General features: G+C 42.0%; 1 protein-coding gene across 1 annotated transcript in view; it reads right to left on the minus strand.

The window, feature by feature from the left end:
• Window positions 1-222: 222 nt before the first annotated feature.
• The window catches only part of shank3b (SH3 and multiple ankyrin repeat domains 3b), a 62,545-nt gene continuing 46,346 nt past the window's right edge, over window positions 223-16,421 (minus strand). Inside the window, 9 exon segments of the mRNA XM_059325927.1 lie at window positions 223-8,336; window positions 9,158-9,184; window positions 9,293-10,592; window positions 11,989-12,270; window positions 13,226-13,852; window positions 14,301-14,394; window positions 14,730-14,860; window positions 15,758-15,775; window positions 15,883-15,963. Of these exon segments, the coding sequence (XP_059181910.1) occupies window positions 7,742-8,336; window positions 9,158-9,184; window positions 9,293-10,592; window positions 11,989-12,270; window positions 13,226-13,852; window positions 14,301-14,394; window positions 14,730-14,860; window positions 15,758-15,775; window positions 15,883-15,963 (3,155 nt within the window). The 3' untranslated portion in view covers window positions 223-7,741.

The following is a 16,421-nucleotide window of genomic DNA, read 5'->3' on the forward strand; positions in this document are numbered from 1 at the left end:
TTTATTATAAAGATTACAATCTGTTGCGTTGCAGAGCTCATCGGTTGTCATTTGTGTGCTCTTTAGTTTTTAGAAAAGGGAAGAAAAAAACTACAAGTACACACACGCCACTCACTCCAGAAGAAACTACAAACATACTGTAAAAAGAGGAAGCTAGAAAGGAGGAGGAGGAGGAGGAGGAAGGTAACCATTAAACCATAATAACCAGGTGAATATCAGGAGGAGGAAGGTTTCACACGCAGGTTAGAAAGCCAGGATTCTCAGCCAATCAGCAGGAAGCTGAGGCGTTGCCATGGTGAACACTATAAGATATGCAGTGGCGGCCATTGTGGCTCTCTGTTCCAACGTTTTATATGATCATGTCCTGTTGACTTTTTGTTAAAACTTTATTTAATTGTCTTGGAAGAAGAATCCAAATAGTTAAATAAAAGTATCAAAATCCAAACAACCTGTTTTGACTGATTTGATTCTCAAGAACAAAACAAAGAACAAAGAGGAACGCCACGTCGTCACCACGTCACTGAAGAGACTTTTTAGCAGCAGGTTTTTGCTGGTTTCTGATTGGCTGAGAAATCCTACAACAAGTGGATGACCTCATGTCTATGTTAGTGTACAGGGTGGGGGACCTGAGGTCAGAGGTTAGGAGGTCACATGACCTCTCCATTACTGATTATCATTGTTACACTGCAGAGAAAGCGACAGCCCACGCCTCATTCTGTGGATGACTCTGTACAGTAGACTATAGTCCATTATAATATATACTACACGTACAGTATGTGATATTCACTCAGTGTATGCAGCTACACAGGTACTTTCTCTTTACCTGTGGGTTCTCTCTCCACTGACCGTCTGTCTGTTTGTCAGTACAAGCCAGATTTTTAAGAAAGTTGGTGGAAGAGTCGGGCATGGGACAAGGAAGACAGGTCTTATTTTTCCACTTTTGTTAACATTGCAAGATCACCTTTCCCTTCTAGTTTTTATTCGTACGGTCCGATTCAGTGTGTAAGGAAAGGCTTCAGTACACTGTAGACAAAGACCCTGCTGACACTTGTTTTTAAAGCGTTAAATACAAGTGTAAACAGGGTCCAGGACGCATTGTGATTGGACGACTCAAACCACTTGCTGAGGTGGTCTAAGACGCATTTCACCTCAAATATTTTGTTGTGTAATCGCCGTTTCGTCCCAACAAGGCCGTAACAGGTAAACACGTCACCAGTGCAGGCTGAGTGGTGTCGTTTTGATGACAGACCGCTAAAGGTCGTAAAAACTGGGAGGAGCAGTGATGTATGTGGTTTTGGGTACAAGTGAAACCAGAAAACTTGATGACTCATATCGTTGCCGGGTGGTTGCCGGGTTGTTTACGAGCGTATTGCTGGCAAGATAGCAACTAGTGACCAAGGTTACAATAGTTTTTTTCATTAGTTTTAGTTTTAATTTCGTTGTGATTTTTTGTTTTCAGATTCAGTTAGTTTTCATGAGTTTTTAGAGTGAGTTTGCTAGTTTTAATTAGTTTTAATTTTTGGGAAAATGCTTAGTTTTAGTGTTAGTTTTATTTTTTTTTGTAATGGAGTATTTGTTGGGTGCCAGATTCAAAAAGGTCACAATAAATGTTTCCTCTATTTCCTTTGTCTGATCCATCTCAGCCCCAATAAGTTTATTATATCATAAAACCAGATAGATGAAATAGATTTCATATCAACCAAAAAAGGTTTACGTATGAAAAAGTTGACAAAAACGAAAATGAAGGACATTTTCACTATAATTTTAGTTAGTTTTAGTTAGTTTTCTAGCCACAAAATACAGTTTCAGTTAGTTGTTGGGTTTTTTTTTAAACTCGAGTTCTTATTTTTAATTCAGTTAACGAAAATGTTTTTTCAATTCCAATTATCGTTTTCGTTAGTTTTCGTTAACTTTAATAACCTCGCTAGTGACTAACAAAATACCTCTACGTATTTTAGACTTGGAGTGTTAACAGGGTCAAAGTGTCTCCATCTACATCTTTTCTAATGTCCGAATGTCGGACAATCGATCCAAATCATCTGACAAACACGCCTCTTTCCTGCAGTGTAGGGCAGGTTTACTGAGGCGAGCAACTAAAAACTTCTCAACGCACGATTTGTCGCATCTTTTGCGTGCCATGCCATTTTTCCAATGGCCCAATATTCCAGAAACTCAATAGCCTGAAAAATGGACCATTGGACCGAACGCCCATTTGTTAGACAGCCCGAAAAAATAAACACCCATCTGTCTAAAGCCAATGGCCCATTCCGAAAATATAGACTCTCTCTGCAGTAAGAAAGGTTTATGGCCTTCAGTCAGCTAGGATGTCTGTGTGTATAAGGCTGTCGGAGGTGAAGTCCGGTATCTAACAAACTACACCGTCTAATACAGTGTTCATGAATAAAACATACCACGACCCATTCCACCGTCAAGGAGAGTGGGTATTTTCTGAAGCAGTGGGCCGTCAGAGCAATGGGCATCTATTTTCGAGATAATGGGCTGTTGGACAAAGGGGCTTTTGGTCTGATGCCACATTTATTTTGCTCTATTTGGGTTTCGGAACAATGGGCAGTCTTCTCTTAGAGGTGGATATAGAGCATGTGTTGGATGAGCAGCATGTTTAATTAGATGTAAAAATTATTTAAAGGGTGTTAACTAAATGAAAATGCTCCTTACCAAACCTTCACAAGTGTCTTGAATGCACAGACTTTTGGTTTTGGGATCACAGACTGTTGGACTATGGGAAATTCCTCAAACTATGAGGTTAAAGAATAATGGGCTTTTGAACCAAAAGGCAGTTCCTGTTCGATTACATGGTTACTGTGACCAAACTACTGTTGGCCGCATGCTCTCTCTTCAAATTACAACTCTAAAAGTAACCTGGGCTTGGAAGAGACAGTATGTAGGAGACAATAGTAGCTTAGTTATGAACTGTAATTTGATAACACCCAATCTATGGTTGGACAATTGGATGAATAAATCGGTTGTTGGCTCAGTACATTGCTTGTTGTTTTTTGGGGTGATTGTGGTCTTGCAAATTTAATGATCTGACTCCAAAGAACGGGAAGAGAGATCCAGCTCCTACATAAAAGACTACAAAGACTATTTTTTCTGAAGTTTGGTGTATCCGGATAACGTATATATTGGCCAAGACTTTAGAAATATGAATGAAGTTGGAAGGATTGTTTATCTGCTTATTAATGCAAGTAGATTTTTGATTAAAAAAAAATTAAGATAAACAGCTAATTGCGTTGCGTTTCAGGCAATGCATGGACTCTTTATCTGCATAAAACCAAAGCCAGCTCAAACAGGATTGGTCATAACCACTTGCGCTACAAATGGAAACCAAAACACTTCTTATACCTGTCCCGTATGCAGATATCTGTTTACAGAGATTAGGTACCACCCAACCAACAAATCTGGACTTTTAGTTATGTATTTCTTTGATTTCTTGCAAAAGGTTAAAAACTTCAATTAACTAGATTTGATAAGGGATCAGAAAAGATTCAGATTTAATCAGCAGATTCAGATTCAATAGTTCAGATCGTATCTGCTTGGTGTCTTTAGCTTATTAACTCACACAGGTGTATTTAGAGTTCAGTACTCTGATGTGTGGCTGCTTACAAAGACTGAATATCACATACGGTTAAAAACTTCATAGACTACAGTCTACCAAAATATTACTGTATACATTTTATTGTCTACTATACTTTATATATTACACTATAGCTACATTATTCTACCATAATATATATTATAGAGACTATAAAGTCTACTGTAATGTGCTGTACATAGACTATACATTCTATACCTCTGTGCTAAAGGGCACTGTGAACTTGTACAACTTTGGGATTCATGATTGTAGTTTCGGCTTGCGTTCAGGTACTTCGAATAAAAAGTGAGATAAGCGCAGTAGATTTGTTGTCGTGGAATCAGGCACTGGAACGTTGATTGTGCTTCAGAGGGGATTCAAGAGGAGAGACTGTAACCGGTCAGGGAGATTATGTAGGTGTGTCAAATTGGTTTAAATTTAATGTGTGAAGCTGTTAATAAAAGAGGACGTTGTAGCATTGAAATGGAGTTAAAGTCAACTGGAAGAAAAACACCTTCTAGTGACTTCAGTAATCTTATTTAGGTGTTTCTTTGTTGTGCAGGTGTAGAAATGTTTTAAGCACCAGTTAGCATCGTTCTTGGCGTGACTTATAACTGCGATCAACAAAACTCGTCTGGTTAGATTGATGACAACTAACGAGATACAACATGTCAATCAATTTAAAGGTGATTTTTCTACTTCTGTTAAAGTTAGCAGACTAGCAGTTAGCAGTTTCCCCCTGCATCCAGTCTTTGTGTGAAGCTAGGCCAAACACACCATGGACCTATAGATAAATCTGTCTCTGGGTAAGATGGTGAAAGAAGGGACTGTCTCTTTAAGAGTCCACTAATGTTGTTTACGGTGCAGTCACACTGTTGTTTTGCAAGGCAGAAGTTACCTGCATGCCTGCATTGCTGCAGCAATGACAAATCAATTAGTGAATCGTCAGGAAAAAGAGGAACTTTTCATGCAAAAAAAAAAGTATTTTATTTTATTTTATTTTTTTTACCTATTTAATTTCATAATCAGTCATAATATCTATAAGATATTATATTTTATCTATTATCTTTTCTTTTTAATTACAGATCTGTCTATAAAACAGCAAAATCTTACGATGACTAAGAATTTCTTTAGTCCAGGACAGAAGTTAATAAAGGACGGATGTGAGTGAGCTATGACGATACTCACCAATTCACCACCATCAACTTATTGTCAGTGGGTTTTTAAAAAATAATCAAACAAAATCCCAGGAGAGCCAATCAAATCAGGCTTTGGGAAGAAGCAAATACATTAAAAATTAAATGGGGAATGAATTTTGGTGTGACCGCACCTTTGCTCATACACTAAAATTTTATGACTTCACGGTAAACTATAATTGGGAAACTGCTTGTTTTAAACTCTATTTATGGTCTGGAGGAAACTCCACTTATGGCAGGGAAGAAATCCCCAATATGGCAGGGAGGAAACTCCATATATGGCCTGTTCCTGGTGAGTTACCATTACTGCGAGATGGTTATGGCAGGTACAGCCATGCCTGATTGATTAATTTAGGTATAATAGAGTTAAGGGGGGTTAAGCTAAGAGTTTTGTGTGTCAGTGTGAGGAAGGATTAGGAGGGGAAAGAGGAAGGTATTTTCTGTACAGATGGCTTTAAACAGATAGCACCATGTACAGTAAGCCCTCGATAAGCAGGTTAGAAACCAGAGAGGTTTACAGTTGGAGCTCTGCTGCAGCTCTCCCTGAAACACACAGCACATCAGCACAAAGTCACACTCATTGACAAATCATTATGAATGTCAAAACGCCGTCGAGACGGCCTTGAAATTCAACTCATTGTCAAATCATAAGGAACTCAAAATCATTTTCCAAACTATTATAAACTCTGTAAGTCATCACCACCACATTATTATTACTTGTTATTCATAAATTCTAAATGATCGGCGTTAAGATATGAACTCAAAATAAACACAAATTCATCATGAGTGATATTTTGAGAAAAAAAAAGAGGAAAAAAAAAGTCACAAGAAAGACGGAGAAGTTTCCTCAGCTGATCTCCCGTTGGTGTTAAGGTAGAGACTCCCAGTGGCTCGCCAACGTCCAGCTAAACTCGTCTGGGGAAGCAGAATGGCACGAGGAAAAAGACCCGTCTCATTATATTTGTATTCAGTTTGTCAGATCAGCTCTTTGATAAATGTTAACTGTTATATTAGCAGCACAGCTCTGTGTCCAGCTCAGGAGTTAATGCTGTAGAACACTGTGTGGTGGTTAGTTAGTCAATAATGAGATATTCATCTGTTTTTTCATATAGAAAACAATCTCTGTTTAGCAGCCGTGTAATGTCAGTATTTGAAAATATTTAGTAACTGTTGGTAACTCTAAGCTTCCGGTATCTGGTAGAATCTTGTAGAATGACACAAATTAAAGTAAAATAAGATAAAAATGTTGGATTAGAGCTGAAACAGTGTGTCAATTGGTCAGCGAGTTGATTGAGGAGGAAAAATATAGAATTTTAATAGCTGATTAATGGCAAAAAATGCCAAAAAAACACTGCTCACAGCTTCTCAAATATCAAAGTTTGCTTGTTTTGTACGTCTTTTATGATATTAAAGTTAATATTTTGGAGGCCGTCCTTCCCCCATGTGCCGTTTGTTCAGTAGCTTATTACGACACATATTTATAGTTAACTCCACCCTCTCTCTAGTGGCTGTAGTAATTATGATAAATGCCAAAGCGGAAGTGACGTTACGGTGTGTAAAAGCAAAGACGGTGGCAATTATATGGAATATAAAGAACAACAAAGTCCACTTAGGCAGGGCGGGAAGGGCAGAGCATGGTTCAAACAAACACAGGAGACTGATGTTAGTGTTAATTTGTAGTTATGTAACAAAATTTCCATGGAGTACAACACTAAAAATACCCAAACTGTGTCCGTTTCATGACGTTAACGGCATGTAAAAAAAACAGCGACTGTTATGTTTAGGTGTGAAGACGTAGGGATGCTAATTTAGGAAATGCTCCTGTGAATTTCTCTCATCTCTGACTCAGAATTACATCTGTAACACTTATCTGAACTGTTTTTTTCTCCTAAGGTTTGAATAATATGATGTGAATGCTGCACAGGAATTGGATGAGGCCACAAGGTTTTTCAAAAGTGCAGCCTCTCAGAACATTTCTGCATTCTTGTATATTGAAAAGAACAAGAATTTGGCGAGCCATAGTGCATCATCAGCTCTGTACAACAAAGAGATTGACGCATGTGGATTAAGTGTTTGTCTTTAGAGTTGCATGTCAAGAGTTTAAGAAATTGTCAGACATTCTCAGACCTCAGCGTCAGCTTCATCCTTGGGGTTATACAAACGGTATCATTCCTTGGGTTGGTTTTGGAACAGAAACGCAATGTGAAATGTTTTTGCAACACAGTGTGATATGAGAATATTGGGCCTCATGCAAAAACAGTGGATTGTATTTTGAATTTTCTCTTGGGAACAAACTCAAATCTTGAAGTAATAAAGTTGAGTTTGAATAACCTTTGCAAATTATGAGATAAGAGAGTTAAGATAAGAACATGAAAATGTTCTCTGATATAAATTGGTGCCACCTTAGCTTAAATCTCCCGTCAGTGACAGAAATTAACTTCTGTCTTGTGGATTTTGCATTTTGAGGTTAATGTATTAGAACTGAGGCTACAAAATCTAATGGAAAATTATAGTGCACGCTGTTATGGTTCCTGCAGCTGAAGCATATTGGAGATGATGGCCATGTTCTGTGCATTGTTTGACTGGCACTTTTGTAAGAAAGCTCCACCAAAATGCTTTGAATTACAGAGCAACCAGGATGTTGCTCAGTTTAATTAGTTTAAAGTTATTGTCTTTTTAGAGCCACTGGACATTAGAAAGGTCAAACTAAATGTTGGAAGTCTGGACACAGTTCTTGGTGCTACCAGTCTGTTTAGGTTGATCAAAGAGCTGATATGCCAAAATGTCAGCGAGATCACTCAGAGAGCTGGGCTCCATGTTGGTAAAAAGGACTAAAGATTCAGTCTCTGCTAAGATATCCTAGTCAAAGAGATGGCCTAGTGTCTGACCAGAGGTCAGGGGTTATGAGGTCACAGTTCAGGATGTCTAGAGGTTAGTGGTCAGAGGTGAGGGGTCAAGTAGAACCATCCAGCAGCTGTCTGAGTGCCCTCTCGATGTTGATTCGGTGTCCCAGTCTGGTGACGCCCAGCTCCACGTAGTCCTCCTTGGTGAGGGCGGGGAGATGCGAGCCTTCGATCTCGTGCTCCTGGAAGCGCTGGCGGTGTTCGGCCAGGCCCACGCTCTCCAGCCAGTCACCCACGTCATATTTATTCCATAAGTTGAGGGGCCGCTGCCTCCATGGCCGAAGGGCCAACAGGGGCCCGCTGAGGACCGGGGACGGGCAGGGGGAGGCGTGGGGTGAAGGTGAGGGGGAACGGGACCTGGTTCTTGCGCTGGCGCTTCGCATCACAAACCGAACCTCCTTTGGTTCTGAGGGGAGACTCAGACTGGACGACTTCAGGATGGTTAGACCGCGACCCGAGCTCAGATCTGGCCTTTCAGCACAGGGGGCGGTGGAGGAGGTGAGCCCTATTGACCTATCAGATGGGGAGGGAGAGGGGGAGGGGCTCCGGCGGGTGACAGGGTAGCGGCTCCCAGGTCGGACTGTATAGCTGGCACCGTATCCTCGCTGGGAGATAGTGTGGAGTTCGCCAAGGCTGGAAAACAACCTGCAACACATTGAACAGTATATGAATGACAAACAACACCTACACAGCTACACAGTTGTGTGTTTAGGGATGTCACGGTACCAGAAATGTAGCAGTTGGTACCAGTACCAGTGAAACTCCAGGATTCTCAGGACCATATTTGTAACAAGTTGGACAATTAACCCAATTTTGTTCTTCTTGACCACCAAAGACGGTCCCGGTTCCCTACTGTACCTTCAGAATTTAGGCAACAACTTAGAACCAAAGTATCAGTTCTTGTGACATCCCGTGTTGTGTCTACATGCAGTTACTAACTCATTGCTTGTATGCCTCACTCCCTGTAAGTTACTGTTTCTGCTTGGCCCGTTAGATCCTTATAACATACTGGGGGAAGCAAGAGAGAAGTTTGAGTTGTACTTATTAACGATATGCTCACTATTGGCCTTAGAAGTAACACCAAGGTACTACTCTAGATGGTAAGCTATTTAGTCAGATATTGCTAATGTTTGCAGCTTACTTTAGAGGAGTGAAACACAGGTTACATGTAATTCTTGCACTTTTGCTCTTGTTTTTGGTTTTGGAAAGGAAATTGCTCTGACAACGGTGCCAAGCACTCCACATGAAAAGCTTACGGCTTGTTACGGCTTGGAGATCATTTTTTGGAAGAGGTGTTAGGCAAATGGTCAATTCAAAGTCTTTATTGAAAAGACGGATGGGACAGTAATTTCAAATACTTAGTAGTTAGTCATCTGCGTAGAAAGGTGCATGAGAGTTAGTTAGTTAGCAGATGAAAATCATCTCTTAGCGATAACGAGAAATGTTTACCAGAGATAAAAACCTACGATTTACTCTCTCCATTGTCCACACATCTGGAACAACACAAACAACAGATTCTGTTACAACCCACGCACACACACAATCATACTATGAGGCGAGGAGTACTGCAGTATTTAAAATAAAAAGGCAGTTCATAGTACCTGGCACCTCCTACAGGTGATCTCCGGCCAGGATCGAGGGGACTTGGCTCCTCCCCCAGAGAATGACTGTCTTTGTTGAGCAGCTGTAGCCGATTAGCCAGATCCAGTCCAGAGCCCGCCCTGCCGCTCAGCTCCAGCGCTGAAGCCGACCGGCTGCTCAGATCCACGGCTGACCCCGACCCCTGACCTCCCAGTGCTGCCGGACGTCCAACGTCGTCCGGGCTGAAGCCACGCCGATCGTCGCGGTCGTCCCCTCCCCCCCACAGCTTTGACCTCCTTTGGAACAAATAGCGTGGCTGCCGTCCACCGCCACCTGTAGGGGAGGAGCAGAGTGGGGAGGAGGGGGAGGAGAAGGATGCAGCAGACGGGAGTAGCTCACTGTCTGACGATTGCTTCAGCAGCGGGTCCCGGAGCGCAGAGCGCCCCCGACCTATAGGGGAACGAAGGCGTGGCTTGAGACCAGACGGGGAGGTGGAGGGTGTGGGTGAGGAGGGGGAAGGGTGAGTGGCAGTAGGGGAGGAGGGGGAGGTAGGAGCAGGAGGAGAAGCCAAGGTGATAGAGGGAGGGAGTGAGCTGGGGGAGGAGGAGCTGTCATGGAGCCGTTCGTCACCTCCTTCCTCATCTCCTCGTCTACCCAAAGAGTCAGGACCACTTTCTCCCCCACCCTCCCCACCTCGCCGTGGCAACAAGGTGAGGGAGGATGGGGGAGGAGGGGCGGGAGGACTGGCGAAGGCAGCAGGTGGTGTTACCAGTCCGATTCTGCGGAGCTCTTCCCGAGTCTCCTCATCACTGGAGGACAACAGCGCTGGTGGGAGTGTAACTGTGTAAGCCCCGCCCTCTTCCTCTGAGCTGCCCACTGTGAGGCTTCTGCGCCTGTCAATCAGAGCAGCGTGACTCTCATTGGCCAGTGTTGGTAAGGGGGTGGGTCTCCAGCGCTCAGGAGAGGGGCCGGCAGGTGATGTCACTCCCCCCTCTGTTTCTGGACGCTCCACCTGTCCGTCAGGGAATAAGGGCGGGGTTATGCGTTTATGCCTCAGCTCGGGACTAGTCTGGGGAGTGGTGCGCTTGGTTCGCTGCTCGGGGCTTGTCTGAGGGGTGGTGCGTTTGGACCGTGGCTCGGGGCTGCTCTGCGGGGTGGTGGCAGGGGTGCGCTTGTGTCGGCCCTCGGGGCTGGCAGCTGGGGTGGGGATGGGTGTGGTGGAGGCAGATATGTGCTTTAGTCGAGGCTCTGGGCTCGGCGTACGAGCAGTGAGCGCTCGTTCTCGTGCAGCAAGAGCCAGGGCGAGTGGAGATGAGGGGTCTTAGGAGAGAAGAGAGGATTAAAGGTGGAAATATTTAGTATGGATGGATTTTCATGCATTTTTATATTGTTGTCTTCAACATACAGCTTACTCTTGTATGTGGCAAGTCGTCTACTGCCCCCCTTCTACTTTGTATAATTATCTTGAGACTTTGTCTTAGGTGCCCCTCTACATATTTTTAAATATCAAGGCACTTTCGTAGGTACTGTTCTGTTTTGTGAAGTATGGCAAGGCTATGTCCTAGAACCTTCTGTATTTGGTGGAGTACCACAAGGCTCTTCCCTGGGTCTTCCCTTATTTTATACTTTATTGAGTACCTTGAGACTCTGTCCTCTTCTGTTTTGCGGAGTACCCTGAGGTTCTCTTACTTAAAGTTTTGTGGAGGTACCATTGAGACTCTGTTTTTTGCCCTTTTCCATTTTGTGAAGTGCCTCAGGGCTCCGTCTTAGATCCTCTTCTAGTTTGTGGAGTACCACAATGCTCTGTCCTTGATCCTCCTCTAGTTTGTGGAGTACCTCAAGGCTCTGTCCTAGATCCTCTTCTAGTTTGTGGGGTACCTCAAGGCTCTGTCCTCGGTCCTCTATTTTATGCAAGTACTTTGAGGGTCTGCCCTAGCTCCTTTCCTATTTTGTGGTGTCCTTCAAGGCTCTGTCTTAGGTCCTGTACTTTATTTGGTACAAGTACCTAGACACTCTGTACCTTGAAGCATTGTCCTACGACCTTTTCTATTTTGTGTAGGTACCTCAAGATTCTTTCTAAGGTTCTCCTCTATTTTATGCAAGTATCTTGAGGCTTTGTCCTAGGTCTCCTATTCTGTTGTGTCCTTGTATCTCTGCCCTAGGCTCTTTTCTATTTTGTGCAGGTTCCTTGGCTGGATTCTCCTCTATTTTACGCAAGTATCTGAAGGCCCTGTTCTGGGTCCTCTCCTTTGTTGAGTATCTAGACACTCTCTCCTACAGCCTTTTATATTCTGTGGAGTACCTCAAGGCTCTATTCTAGGTCCTCTATCGTGGAGTAGCTAGAGATTCTGTCCTATGTACTTTTTTGTTTTGTGGTGTACCTCAAGGCTCTATTCCATGTCTGCTTCTATTTTGTGGACTGTCTGAAGGCTCGGTCCCCTTCAAATTTGTACCTACATGTTTCGACTTGGCCAAATCACGTGAAATCATATTCATTTTCAATACTTTGCTGATGACACACAACTTTATGTATATGTCAAATCAGTAACTATCAGTAATTTATTTGAAAAACTGCCAGAAAAGTCCTACTTTTTTGCCACCTTTTGTGTCTCAAAAACAACATTGTTATCATAGTTCTGTGATTTGAAGAATGTTAATGCATTAGTTCCCAGTATTGATTGTTATAACTTGGTTTAGACTCAGCTCTCATACTGACCTAGAGGTTTCCCCGTCAGTGGGTGGAGGAAGGTGTGAGGCGTTGGTGAGGGCGACAGGACCGGGGCTGGAGGGGGAAGCTCGCCGAGGTCATCCATCGAATGGCTCTGAGTCAGGAGAGGCACCTGGTTTTCTGACCCGGCTCCCTCCACAGACAGGAAGAGAGACGACCTGCGACCCTGAACCCGAGCGCGCTCCGAGAGGACCTGCTGCTGGTAGAGCTCCGCCCTGCTGGGGCTGCTGGGTCCACCATCCACTTTCAACAAGTCCTGATCTTTGATCCCTAGAAGAAGATAAACACAGGAGTCAGACTGGCAGGAGTGACATTAGGAGTCTATGGCATTATGAGCTGGTAATGGGACATTTCAAGCTAATACATTTTATTTTGCATAATTATTCATGAAAGAATCATTTAATTTGAGTAAACAATACTTATTTTGTACTCAAGAAACTGATTTTCTTGTGGGTAATTATCTTTAGTGTATAATAATTTTTACAATTTCAGCCAATCAGAGAATTTTAATGATATGTACGTCACAGTAACATGTTTTACTGTAGGTATGTTAGTATATATCCATAGACAGTAACTTGATTTAGTAGACTATCCAAAAAAAACCCGTATCTTAGAAACAAAAAGTTATTTGCTGCTAGTTTCAACTGTGATGGAAGGTAACTAAGTGCATTTACTCAAGTACTGTACTTAAGTACAATTTTGAGGTACTTTGAAGCAATTATTGAACTTTTTACTCTTACATTACATTACATTTAGCTGACAGCTTTAGTTACTTTTTAGGTCGAGATTTAACATAAAAAACATGATCAATTTAAAGATTAGACATTTATTTTTAAATTATTCATAAATATTCAATAAATTGCTGCTCAATTATAATAATCTAATAATATATTCAGAATATATAAAACGATCTGAGTGGGTCCATTCTGCATGACGGGTACTTTTACTTTTGATACATTTTACATGCTGATATTTTTGTACTTTTACTTCAGTAAGTTTTGAATGCAGGGTCTTTTACTCGTAGTGGAGAAATTTCAGAGTGTGGTTTACTGCAGTAACAGATCTGAATACTTCTTCAACCACTGGTTTTCAAGATACTCAATTAACATGTAGGTTATACACTCTACTGTAGATAAGGACCTGAACGATCCCTTCAATAAATGTTCAGAAAGATGTATAAAACTTGAAAATGACTTAAATATAACAATGGAAATGAAAAACCGACCCTGCTCCTCGACAGGAAGTTGTTTCAGCAGAGGTGACTTCCTCCTCTGCGGCTTGGAGGGCGGGGCCTGCTGTCCCACGTTAGCATAAGGGTTTTCTATTGGTCGTCCCCGGCGGCGTGACAGCGGCGAGTGTCCGAGGGCAGGGCTGGTGCTGTGGAGGGACAGTGTGGAGGTGTGTGTGGCGGTGTGAAGCGTGTGCGTGGCGGTGTGCGTGGCGGTGTGCAGCGCGTGCGTGGCGGCGGCGTGCGCGGCGGCGGCGTGCGCGTCGGGCGGCAGCTGCGGCGGCGTGTCCTGCAGAATGATCATCGACCGAGCCTTCCTCTGCCGCTCCGCGTGGGCGTGGCTCCTCGTCGGCGAATCGGAGAGCTCCTGCAGCCTCGGCTCCGCCCCCGGCTTGAAGCTGGAGCGGGTCAGCCCCTCCCCTCTGGACGGAGGGGGAGGGGGGAGGAAGGACGGAGGGGGGCCGGAGTCCAGCAGGAAGAGCGGGGAGGTGGCGGCGGAGGCGGAGGGAGGAGGGGGCGGAGCCGTCTGAGGAGGAGGCGGGATGAAGCTGTCCGTCAGAGAGGAGCTCCGTGGAAACCGACTCTCGTTGATCAGCGCCGAGATCCGGTCGTCATCTGGCGTGCCTGAAGGGAAGAAAGGTACAAAAAACACATGAAATATACCACAAAATGTGTGATTTTGAGGATAAAAAATACAAATTTCGGGATATATTTTATTTAATGCAATTTATACAATGAACAAGCAATTCACACATCAACTGATCGTGTCAGCTCCAATTATTATTTTATATTTGTATAAGAATAATTATTAGATTTATTAGAATTATTAGAGCTACAATTAATAATTACTTTCATTATGAATTCATCAGTTTAAGTCTGTAAAATCTATAAAAGATTGTGAAAAAATACCCATTAAAACCTTTTTTGGTTAGAATTTTTTTTTGCGTTTTTGTCTGAAAAATGACTGAATTAATTAAAACTTTAATCACAATAGTTACAGATTAATTCTCAACATATCAACTCATTGTTTTAGCTCAATTTGTGTGTGTGTGTGTGTGTGTGTGTGTCTGACCGAAGCTCTTGGTCCTGGACATCCCTCGGGGTAAAGCCATGGTGCTTTTCTCTGGCGCTGAAGGCGGCACCAGACCTTGACGCTCAAACAGAGACTGCAGACACAAACAGAAACTCTTTGAGGATCCGTATTGAAAAGATTAATTCCCTTCATGACGTCTGATAGGACCAAGATAAGGAGGAAAACTTTAGAAAAACCTGAAGGAGAAGACTTGCTCTTTGTGCATCCAGTATTATTTCAAGGAAACCTCCAGTCAGATTTAAAGCAAAATCTTTCCTTTGTGCAACCCGCGCCAGATTTTTATACGTTTGGTCAGAAATGTCAGTATTAACAGCAGCACTGAAATGTTTCATGAAGGAACAGTTATATAATTTACGACCTTTAAATACTGGTCTTATATATGACAGGACGTGGTAGTGTTATTCTTACGTTGATCTCGGCCTGTGTGATCCTTCGGCTGGTCGGTCTCTGTTTCACCGTCGCCGCTCTGAAGTCGTCCGCCGGTCGAGCTCGGAGAACCACTTCCTGTTGACCTCCAGCCAACATCTCATCCAGTTTCTCTGGAGGGAAGAGATGCCATAAACACACAGTCAACAAACAAACCAACCAAAAAAATAAAGGAGATGGAACCAGGACGTCACAACACGACCACAACAACATGACGTCACAACATGAGTCAGCAGGGCCGAGTGGTGGAAAATACTCAAGTATTTTTACTTTATTTAAGTATTTTTAATTTTATGATACTTAATACCTACATCTACACTTCAGAGGGAAACATTACTGCACCACATTTAGATTTAGACCATTTATAGACCACATCTGTCTGACTGCTTTAGAGTTTTGCACACAACATATGAATAATTTATAAAATAAGGCCAAGACGATGTCTAATTAAATAATGCATTAGTTAACTATATATTAAAACTTCAGCTCCACTTAGACACCAAACTTTTATTATTCCTAACTATATTCTGAAAGTTTTTACAATCATTCATACCCTGATTTATAAACATAAAAAAATCATGTTTTCAGGAACAAAATGACAGTATTTTCTGATTTATGAAATGATTAAAGCAGATTAGCCAATTTCCTTCTGTAAAAAACTTAGAATGTAATATATGAACAAAAAAATGTTCAGATTTATATCCTGGAAATAAATGCAAATTAGTGCATATTTAACAAGTTCACGCCTCATTTGCATATCCAAAACATTAAAGTTCAGAAAACTTGTAATGCAGAAACATAATGTCATATTAGTGTAAATAACAAACTGAGGAAGTTTCATGGTGAAATCTACAAGGTAAAAAAATTAATATTATAACAGCTACGGCCCGGCTACAACATGACATCACTGATACACGATGACATCACTGTGACATCACTGTGACATCATGCCATGACAACAACATAGAGCCACAAACACGACTACGACATCATCAGGTCATGTGACTCACCATAGCGTCTCCTCCTGGCTGCAGACAGAACAAAGGTCAGAACACACACTCAGTCTGTGTGTGTGTGTGTGTGTGTGTGTGTGTGTGTGTGTGTGTGTATGTGTGTGTGTCTGTGTGTGTGTTACCTATGTCCTCCAGGTCGGCGGTCATGGACTTGGATCGGAGTGTCAGTGAGGTGCTGGGGGCTCGCTTCGGAGGAGGCGGAGCTACGAGACGAGAACCAATCAGATCACAGTTAGAGAGCCAGCAGAAAAACTCTGTAGAAAAACACTGATTTTTTTTATGAGAAGTTTCCACCTTTAATGATGAATGCATTTTATTCATTTGTAATCATTTTTGTAGCTGTATTATCGTATTGTATTATAATGTATTATTGAAGGTTCAACTGATTATTTTCATTATCAATTCATCTACAGATTTTTTTCTTTAATTAATTTATTAAATATCTTTGTTGTGGAAAATTGCGGAAAAAAATAAATAAAATTGTTGTTTTGTTTGACCAAAGTCCAAAAAAAAAAAAAAAAAAATTGAATTTTCGTTTTTTTTCATAATTTTTACTTTACAATTTAATCTACATTCAGAATAAATAAAATAAAACAAATTATTATCATTCTCTTTTAAAACAATGAAAAAAAAAACCTTTTCATTAGCAAAAGACCTGATT

Source organism: Centropristis striata, chromosome 22 (genome assembly GCF_030273125.1).
Source record: "Centropristis striata isolate RG_2023a ecotype Rhode Island chromosome 22, C.striata_1.0, whole genome shotgun sequence".
NCBI classification, from domain to species: Eukaryota; Metazoa; Chordata; class Actinopteri; order Perciformes; family Serranidae; genus Centropristis; species Centropristis striata.